General features: G+C 52.6%; 1 protein-coding gene across 1 annotated transcript in view; it reads right to left on the bottom strand.

Moving 5' to 3' along the window:
* Positions 1–10,496, bottom strand: part of NHS (NHS actin remodeling regulator) — a 232,402-nt gene that overhangs the window by 4,066 nt on the left and 217,840 nt on the right. Inside the window, 4 exon segments of the mRNA XM_038757120.1 lie at positions 1–123; positions 3,914–4,040; positions 4,681–7,638; positions 8,721–8,852. Coding sequence (XP_038613048.1) covers positions 1–123; positions 3,914–4,040; positions 4,681–7,638; positions 8,721–8,852 — 3,340 coding nt within the window.

Genomic DNA, 10,496 nt, shown 5'->3' with positions numbered 1-10,496 from the left:
ACAGCGGCGGGGGGGGCGCCGCCGGAGGATGTGGGGGAGGCGCCGCTGCCGGGAGGCCCTCTCGATTTATTCCGGACCGGGCCGTCTCCGGAATCTTTTCTCCCGAGCACTTTCCTTTTCGATCTGAGAAAGGGGAAAAACGGCAACGAAGAGCTCAGCCCAAATCAATCAATCTCAATCGTATTTATTGAGTGCTTACTGTGTGCAGAGCACTGTACTAAGCGCTTGGGAGGTACAAGTTGGCAACATATAGAGACAGTCATCATCATCATCATCAATCGTATTTATTGAGCGCTTACTATGTGCAGAGCACTGTACTAAGCGCTTGGGAAGTACAAATTGGCAACATGTAGAGACAGTCCCTACCCAACAGTGGGCTCACAGTCTAAAAGGGGGAGACAGAGAACAAAACCAAACATACTAACAAAATAAAATAAATAGAATAGGTATGTACAAGTAAAATGAATAAATAAATAAATAGAGTGATTCATTCAATCGTACTTATTGAGCGCTTACTGTGTGCAGAGCACTGTACTAAGCGCTTGGGAAGTACAAGTTGGCAGCGTATAGAGACGGTCCCTACCCAACAATGGGCTCACAGTCTAGCAGGCTCACAGTCTGATTAAGCCAGAACCAAGAGGAGCGAGACTGCAGCCTTAGCATCGTCGTTCTAAAAATGGCCCAGGGTCAGGTCGATAAATCCGTTAATCCTATTTACTGAGTGCTTCCTGCGGGCAGAGCGCTGTACTAAGTGTTTGGGGGAAGACAATATAACAGAGTTGGTAGACATGTGCCCTGCCCGCAACAGGCTTATGGAGGAGAGAGGGGAGATAAACATTGAAATAAATTACTGAGATGTACAGAACTGTGTGGGGCTGAATGCGGGGTGAATATCAAGAGCTTCAGAAGAACAGACCCAAGTTCAAGAGCGATGCAGAAGGGAGAGGGAGTGGTTGTACCTCCATCTCTTTTATCTCGCCGCCGATCTCTCATGCAGGTCCTGCCTCTGGCCTGGAACACCCTCCCTCTTCATATCGCACAGACAATTACTCTTGTCCTCTTCCAAGCCTCCTTGAAGGCACTCTCCTCTAAGAGACTAAGCTGGCTTTTCCTTTTCTTTCATTCCCTTCTGCCTCGCCCTCACTTGCTCCCTTTCTTCATCCCCCTCCCCAGCCCCACAGCACTTATGTACACATCCGTAATGTATTAATTTTTATTAATGCCTGTCTCCTCCTCTAGACCGTAAGCTCACAGTGGGCAGGGAATGAGTCTGTTACACTGTCAGATCATACTCTTCCAAGTCCCCTCTCGGGGTCAAACCTGGAGAGTTTCCATCATCAATCGTATTTATTGAGCGCTTACTATGTGCAGAGCACTGTACTAAGCTTTCCAGTACTCTATCAGTCACGACTACAGGAGGGAGAGTCAAGCAGAGGCCTGTCCATTCCGTTCCTAATTTGGGAAGGGGCTAGCGAGTGGAAGGCAATCTGCTACAAGTCCTACAATTCCCTGCTGGGCAGCAGTGGCCCGGAAGAGAGTCGAGGATGGAAACTCGTTACTCGTTTACTGCGGGGAAGGAGGCAATCCGTGTTTTTACCAAGAAAACTCAATCGATCCACTACCAGAACAATTGCAGATGGAAGTGGGGCATTCAAGGAGAGATGTGTCTATGGCGTCGATATGGGTTGGATACGTCTAAACAGATAAGCGCTTAGTCCAGTGCTCTGCACACAGTAAGCGCTCAATAAATACAACCGAATGAAAGGTAAAACGACAACAACTCTCCCAAGTGCTTAATACAGTACTCTGCATGAAGTAAGTGCTCAATAAATACGATCGATCGATTGCATCAGGGCTTAGTCGGGGAAGACCTCTTGGAATTGATGTGATTTTAATCAGTCTCGGAAGGTGGGGAGAGTGGAAGTTCGTAGGATATGAAAGAAGAAGGACTTCCAAGCCAGAGGCAAGATGAGGGTGTAGGGAAGCAGCACGGCTCAGTGGAAAGAGCCCGGGCTTTGGAATCAGGGGTCATGGGTTCAAATCCCGGCTCCGCCACTTGTCGGTTGTGTGACTTTGGGCAAGTCATTTAACTTCTCTGGGCCTCAGTTCCCTCATCTGTAGAATTGGGATTCAGACTGTGAGCCCCACGAGGGACAACCTGATCACCTTGTAACCTCCCCAGCGCTTAGAACAGTGCTTTGCACATAGTAAGCGCTTAATAAATGCTATTATTATTATTATTTTGAGGGCAAGGGGGCGGCGGCGAGATAGATGAGATCAGGGTACAGTGAGTACCTCGATAAAAATGTACCTTCTACAAGTCGCTCAGTCAGCCAATCGATGGCATTTCCTGAGCGCTTTCTGTTTGCAGAGCACTGTAGTAAGCACTTAGAAAAGTATGGAGCGACTGGCTCAAAGAGTGAAATGCTATGTGATGTGGTGTTCACAGTTATGTAACAGCTGGTGAGAGGGGGCAGAAAACATCCAAGATGTGGTCCAGGAGAGTTGCTCCCTACTGAAACACTGCAGCACTAAAATACCTTTTTTCATTTCTGGTTTCGTTTGCTTTTAAATGTAAAATTTTCACGTAATACATGAACTGGAGCAGTAAGGTTTCAGCCGAGAATGTGCAAGTCAGCGTAGCTTAGTGGAAAAAGCCAAGGGCTGGGGAATCAGATTCTCGGGTTCTAATCCCAGCTCCGCCACTTGCCAGCTGTGTGACCTTGGGCAAGCCACTTAACTTCTCTGTGCCTCAGTTCCCTCATCTGTAAAATGGGGATGAAGACTGTGAGATAGATGAGTTCAAGCTGATCACCTTGTATCTCCCCACAGCGCTTAGAACGGTGCTTGGCACATGGTAAGCGCTTAACAAATACCATTATTATTATTATTATTGTTGTTGTTCTCCGGGCCTCAGTTCCCTCACCAGTCAAATGGGAATGAAGACCACGAGCCCAGCTGGGGACAACATGATGACCTTGTATCACCCCCAGTGCTTAGAACAGTGCTTGGCACATAGTAAGCGCTTAACAAATACCATTATTATTATTATTATTGTTGTTGTTCTCCGGGCCTCAGTTCCCTCACCTGTCAAATGGGGATGAAGACCATGAGCCCCATTGGGGACAACTTGATGACCTTGTATCTCCCCCAGCACTTAGAATGGTGGTTGGCATACAGTAAGCGCTTCACAAATACCATTATTTATTATTACTATTGTTAAAAAGACCCTCTTTCTCCCCTATATGTTGCCAACTTGTACTTCCCAAGCGCTTAGTCCAGTGCTCTGCACACAGTAAGCACTCAATAAATACGACTGAATGAATGAATGAGTGAAAAGTCCCACAGAAGTTGGGAGTTGTGTTCTCGCAGAACCCCGGGTTAAGGAAAACTCAGATTGTAGTTAGAATCAATCAATCGTATTTACTGAGCGCTTACTGTGTGCACAGCACTGTACTAAGCGCTTGGGAAGTACAAGTCGGCAACACACAGAGACGGTCCCTACCCAACGGTGGGCTCACAGTCTAGAAGAACTCTTCCCATGGCTGACACCATACACACACACACACACACACACACACACACTGACTTGATAATGTCAAGACTGTTTAGTCAAGAATGGACTGTGAGCCCATTGTTGGGTAGTGACTGTCTCTATATGTTGCCAACTTGTACTTCCCAAACGCTTAGTACAGTGCTCTGCACACAGTAAGAGCTCGATAAATATGATTGATTGATTGATTGACTGATAATGTACCTAAACTTACTGCCCGCCCAAGTTCAAGGAAACCTTTTTACGCCCCCAGTTCACAGACCCAACATGCTCCCCGCTCTCACTTTTGAACACAGGCCCCATTCAGAGGGACGCTACCCGAACAACTGAGACTCTTGAGGTTCGCCCATCGGGCCTCACCTGTGAATGACCGCAAATAAATCCTCAGTGGTTCGAGGTTTGTTTGGAGACGCAACAACGTCTTCCGCTTCGGCTTGGGAGTCTTCGCTAAACGGTGAAATGACAGAGTCGTCACTTGGCGAAGATTCTTAAATGAGATCAGGAGTATCGATATGAGTCAGCCGTCCGCTACGCTTGACCACGGGGCTCCTGGCCTTTTATGCCCTCCCCCCGGCTAATGACGAGGCTGACGGGTGGGGGAATTGGTGCTGGACAATATTTTGTCGAGGGGCTACTCTTTTTCTAATCGTAACGAGCGAAGGGAAGGAGACCTACCAATGTTGATAGGGCACTTGGAGAAAGACAGATCCAGTAAAAACGTAAGCTCCTTGTGGGCAGGGGCATTCTCCTCCACTTTCCTGAGTGCTACGTCTGGTCAGTCGATCGATCAGTGGTAGGTATTGAGTGCCTAGTGTACGCCCAGCACTGTACCAAATGCCTAGGAGACATGATCCCTTACCCTCGAGGAGTTTAAAGCCTGGCAGCAGAGACAGACACTCGAGTAAAGGAATATAAAAAAAGGTACAGAAGTGTGACAGGGACTTGTGAGCTGTCTAGATGGTATAGAAGTGGGAGTTGGGGCAGGGGTTAGGGTGGGGAGACTGGGAATTAAACGGGCAAGAGTCCTGGGAGAGATGTGATCTCAGAAGGGCTTCGGACCCAGTGGGTCCTGAAGAAAAACCTTCCCTCAAAGACCCGAAAATCAACTCAAGGAGCTGAACGCTGACCTTTCAACGAAGCCTCCTCTGTGCTTTCCCGTGACTCCTCTTCCAGGTTGTCCTCGGAGGCACTTTGGGCTGGAACGCCTGAAACAATACCGTTTTCCAGTTGGGCATGCTGTTCGCCGAGTGAACTTCCAGTGGCCATCTCTGGTTCGAGGCCTGAGATGGTCCCAGGTAGTCGGTCCCATGGGGGGCTCCTCCCGAGCTGATGCTGACGCTGGCCGCCCCCTCCTTCTTCTCCAGGATGAGGGCTGGACACGGAGGAGAAGCCGATCCCAGGAGCGGGCTCCCTGCCCGGCTCCCAGTCCACAGGGAATGTTTTCCAGCCTTCCTCTCGCTCCAGACTTCCACCTTGCGCTACCCGGGCATACTTCACCGGACCGTTAGCGTCACCCAGGCAGGTGGCAGAGCCCCGCTGGACCCCCTCGGGGGAAGGATCGCAGTCTCGCTCCAGCCCGGGACCCGGAACCGGCTCCCTGAACGGAGGCGCGTCATCTTTCGTGGTCTCAAAAACACCCTCCCTCCCCGAGGTGACCATCTCCTGCTCACACAGACGCTTTCCGTGGACAAAGGGATGGCTTTTGAACGGTGACGTCTCGGGGCCCAACTCCACCGGACAAGAGTCGACGAAGGAGAGGACGGCATCTTCCGCAGAGTACTGACGGGAAATCGATTTCTTGGAAACGGGCGGCCTCGTTCCATCTGGCGAGAAGGCGGCCACCGCCAGGGTGGTTTCCTGTAGGGAGGGCGGGTCCGTGGGATGAGCATCTTTCGGGTTTGGGTCTTCGGGCTTCCCAACTGATCGGAGGTTAACGGACCTCAGGACCGTGGGGGTGATTGCGAGGGGCGGGGGGAGGCCGGGGCCGAACGTCTCCCCCATTGTGCTCTGTTTATTGTGACTCAAAGCCTGCAGCGCGTGTCTGGGGTGGAATGGTTTATTCAAGACACAGTGAAGAGCACTTAGGTCAAGGTGGGTAGGAGGTATAATCGGAAGTTCCAGGTCTTTGCCGCAGGGCACGATGCCTTCCTTAGCAGGGGGCTGCTGGAGCGACGACTTCCTCTCCGGCACTTTCGGCTTCCGCTTACTCCCCCCCGGGGACAGGGGCCCGGAAAAGAAAGCCGTGGGAAATGAGGACGTCGGCGTTTCGGACTGGCTGGAATAGCCGCTGGATGGGGAGGCCAAGCCGGCCAGCTTCTCCGGGGAAGCCAGCCGGAACTCGTTGTCCACCGACGGGAGGGAGGGGGAGGTGGCCCTGGAGCCGGATTGGGAGGTCTGCGACTCCGAGCTCTCCGGGGATTTGACGCACTCTATCACCGTGGTACCTGTGGCGGTGCTGGAATTGGAGAGGGACCTGTAGGGGTCATTCGTTTTCAAGTCATTCAGAAGCCAGAGGTCTGCATAGTGAGGCGGTTCGGCGCTTTCACCTTTGAACGCTAACGGCGGCCCGTCCGGACCGTCGAACGGGGACACCTTGGCCCGCGGGCCGGGCGGCCCAGAGCTCTCGGTCCTGGAAGGCGCGTTGGAGAAGCCGAGAGGCAGCTTCATCTCCCTGGCGGCGGGAGGCGGCTGCGGCCCGCCGCCGATCTTTGGTTCTTTCTTCTCGGGGTCGTCTGGGCTCCCGTCAGACTTCCTCAAAGACGAGCTGCGTTTTGGTGGGGCTGGCTTGGCCTTTGGTTTCTTGAAACAGAAGCTCGCCCTCCCCGGCCCCCTGTAGTCGGCGAAATCCGGCCAGGCGCAAGGCGGGAGGGCGAGAGGGACCCCGGCGGCCGGGCTGCTCTCCGGGCTAGTGGCTGCATAGAGGTGGCACCCGGAGTTACTGTTCCCTCGGAGGCCGCAGTCAAAGTGCATGGAGGTATAGTACCCTTCGGTGTCCACGGAAAAGTGAGAGCCAGTATCGGCTCTGTCCGACGGCGATTTTTCCAGAAAGCTCTCGTAGGTGGCCGCGCTGGTGAAACTGGGGCAACCCGAGCTGTCCGCTTTGGGCCGCTCGGGGCCGAAATCCGGGCGACAGGAGGCGTCGTGGTGGTGGCGTAGGTAGCCCCACTCGCCGTCGCCGGCGGGGCCGGCGCCGCGGTCGTCCAGCAGGTCCGCCGCGGCGGAGGCGAACGAGCCGGCCCGGTGGCCCCGGGCCTTCTCCAGGTGGTCGCCGAACGGCTCCGCCAGGAAGATGCTGGGGTCTTCGATGGCGTGAGGGGCCGCGTTGAGCGACAGCTCGGAGTCACAGTGCGAAGAGCCGGTCAGTGGCGGGGAGGCGGCAGGAGGGAGGGTCTCCGAGGTCTGGGAGGGGCACGTGGAACTGCTCCCGCTCCAGTTGCCGCTGGAGGACTGGTGGTCGTCCTTCTGGTCCATGGGGCCGCCGAGGAGGCCCCCGGCCGTGGAGATGGAGTGGCTCGGGCTCCCGAACGTGTCCGAGTTGGAAGAAATCTCACAGCTCCCCGAGTCCGCCAGGCGGGATAACCCGGCCCGGCCCCTCTCGCTCAGCCGGTGCTCCGGGCTGTGTGGGCGCGGGGGGTGGGTCAGGCCCAGGGCCGGGGGCTCGGGGGACCCTCGCCCGGCCAGCCCATCCTGCTCCGCCTTTGGGCTCCTCTCCCGGCTGCCGGCGAGAGGCTCCTCCTGGAAGTCCGGCGCTCCGGCCTCGGCCTCCCGGTCCGCGTCACCGTCCCGGGCGCCCTCGCGGGGGAGACTCCGGGACCGGGCGCGGCTGCCCGTCGCCGGGGCGCCGAAGGCCCGGTTGCCCGTGTCGGCCAGGACCGAGATGTTGCCGGCGGAGTGGGAGAGGGCGGCGACGACGCCCTGGCCCCTCTGAGCGCGGATCCGCCGCCTGGACGGGGCCGCGATGAGGATCTCCTCCGTCTGACACTCAGAGTCCCTGGTCCCCGACCGCCTGTTGACGGGTCCGGAGAGGTCGGGATTTGCGTGCACTATCACGTTCCGCTCCCTGGCCACCGGGGACTCGTCAGAATCTAGGACGCAATGGAGAGGACGATGAGGGACCTGAAACTTCAGTGGGGCAACCGTCGGAAACTCAGTGAGGGGGGTGGGCGAATGAGCGAGCGGGGCTTTCTCTCTTTTCCTCTCGAGCACTGAACATTGAGCACTGGAGCCGGAGCACTGGAGTGCAGGGAATGTGTCTGTTTGCTGTTATGTTGGACTCTCCCAAGCGCTTAGTACAGTGCTCGGCACATAGTAAGCTTTTGTTAAATACCCCTGAATGAATTTTAAACAGACACACTCCGGTCCATTACCACCAACTGAAAGGACAAGCTTTCCAAGGGACAACAGCTAAGAGATCCTGAGGAAATCCTGTCGTAGAGAGATTTTTCTCTGCTCCACCCTTCATCACCTGGCTCTTTCGCACAATAACTCAGCATTTCACCATGTTACCCCGGCTATTAATTTCCAGGTTTGGTCTATCCTTCACCCTCTTTTTGTCACATCACAGGCAGTTAAAAGAGCAACTTTCTGGGAAGTCAAAAACCACACGGTTTAAGAGCGGCTGAACTGGTCAAACAAATTTACATCTTGTCTGCCAAGGAAACATCCACATAGTGACCAGGAACAAAAGGCAGATCTTGTCGATGATATATTGTAAGTTTTCACCACTGAACGATCACTATTATCACGATTTAATTGCAGGATCTGACTCCCTTTGTCTTATCTGATCATCCTACAGCTGAAAAAGAATGTCTTTTTCTATCTGTGGTCTTGGGAAATTTCAAAAGAAAAAAACAACTTCCCTGAATCGAGTTACCACCTAAGCAAATAACGAAGGTCTCATAGCCAAAAAACTAAATTTAAAAAAGTGTGTCATTGATTGCGATTTAAAATCTCATGCCTAAATACGCCGTTTCTGTATCCCACCACCAGGTACGTATCCCGCGTGATCCAGGGTGACGTCGCAAGAAGCCCAAATCCACCGTTACCCAACTCCTCAGCCTGAAAACCTCCCCGAGGAAGCCGCCCGGAAGACGGGCTTCCGTTTCACGCCCCAGAGATCTAAGGCATTCGGGATGCTAACCGCGGGATCGTTTTATTCATACTACACCTATTTCTTGGTGCACTCTTCTGGGGATGCCCGAGATGGTTTTCCTCCTCCTCAATTTTCGCCTCCGCTGCAGCACGGATTGCGAATGGACGAGAGAACAGCGGATGCTAGCCTCTCTGTCGAACCCAACTCCTGCAACCCACAGAGAGGTCTCATTAGTCTTGAGAAATGGTGAACAAATTGTCATTCGGGTGGCACGCGGGGATATTTCTGGACTGGAGGTAAGACGAGCGGGAATCGAGTAAAAGGCCACCCTTCTTTGGCTCGTTTAAATTATGCAGAAGCTTTACTTCGTAAAATGTCCCTCTCCCCCCGCCCTGCTGCCTGTCCTGCCAAGAGAAACAGAACTGAAGAGGGGAAATGGGAAAAAAAAATAAAAGCAAGTGGGGGGAAATGAACAAATAAGGGAAAAAAAAACCATTCAGCATAAGGACTCAGTCCCTTTTATCACTGCTCTTAAGCTGTCTACTACCACCGACGGTGATATATTTTCAAAGCAAAGAAGGAACCAGGGTTTTTAAACTGGATCTTTGCGGTTAACATATCCTGACCCATTTTTTTCATTAAAAGAGTCTTTGTGGCGCTTTCTCCCCCTCCCGCCCCTCCGTAATTGGGAAGAAGCCCAAAAGTCAGGGGGATCTGGGGCTAAGAAATAACCCTCTCAAGTTCTGGCTCAGGACCGAATCAAACTGTTTCCCCTGGTGTCACTGGTCGCCTTTGATCAAGGCGATTGGAAATGAAGGGTGGATCCGAAAACCAGCAGCCCCGTAGCCCAGCTATTCTTCCAAGTGCCAACTCAACATCCCCAAACTGGGGAAGATGGGTCGCCTTGGAGAGAAATGAGCAGGAAGTGTCGTCGCCTTTTAAGGGACAGCAGATTTGGGCCTTGAGTACAATTTGGGGCTGGAGGAGTGGAGCGTGCAGAGGTCGGCGTGCAGGTGGAGGTTGAAGAACAGAACCTGGGCCGAACCCAGAAAAGCAGCCTGGCCTAACGGAGAGAGTATGGGCTTCGGAGTCAGAAGGGCCTGGGTTCTAATCCCTGCTCCTCCACCTGTCTACTGTGTGACTCGAGCAAGTCGCTTCTCTTCTCTGGGCTTCGGTTACCTCATCTGTCAAATGGGGGTGAAGACTGGCGAGCAACACGTGGGACACGGACTGCGTCCAACCTGATTAGCTTCTATCTACCCCAGCGCTCAGTACAGTGCCGGGAACATAGCAAACACTTAACAAATGGCATCATCATCATCATCAGTCGTATTTATTGAGCGCTTACTGTGTGCAGAGCACCGTACTAAGCGCTTGGGAAGTACAAATTGGCAACATATAGAGACAGCCCCTACCCAATAGTGAGCTCACAGTCTAAAAGGGGGAGACAAAACCAAACATACTACAAAATAAAACAGAATAGATATGTATAAGTAAAATAAATAAATAAATAAATAGAGTAATAAATATGTACAATATGGCATAAAAAATACAACCCTGGGAGCCTGTTTCCAAAGGGAGTTGCATCTTGGAATTTGGCCACCTTAATCGTGTGGAATGATTCTAGCATCGTGGCCACCCAGCTGGGGGTCACTCCCCAAAAATCTGTGATGAGAGAATCCTAGAACTGAATTCAGCTCTTTTTTTTATTTTATTTTGAATTAGTTGACACCAGGTTGTCAGATCCTGAACATTTTTCTTTTCAAAATTCAACCCAACAGAAAAACCTTTCTGGCTACACTTCCACCCTGGTTTCAATAGAGTGCGATTAGGGAAAAAGTAATTATACTT

Source organism: Tachyglossus aculeatus, chromosome 15 (assembly GCF_015852505.1).
Source record: "Tachyglossus aculeatus isolate mTacAcu1 chromosome 15, mTacAcu1.pri, whole genome shotgun sequence".
Taxonomy (NCBI): domain Eukaryota; kingdom Metazoa; phylum Chordata; class Mammalia; order Monotremata; family Tachyglossidae; genus Tachyglossus; species Tachyglossus aculeatus.
The sequence above is the reverse complement of the archived record's forward strand: the minus strand, read 5'-3'. Positions and strand labels throughout refer to the sequence as shown.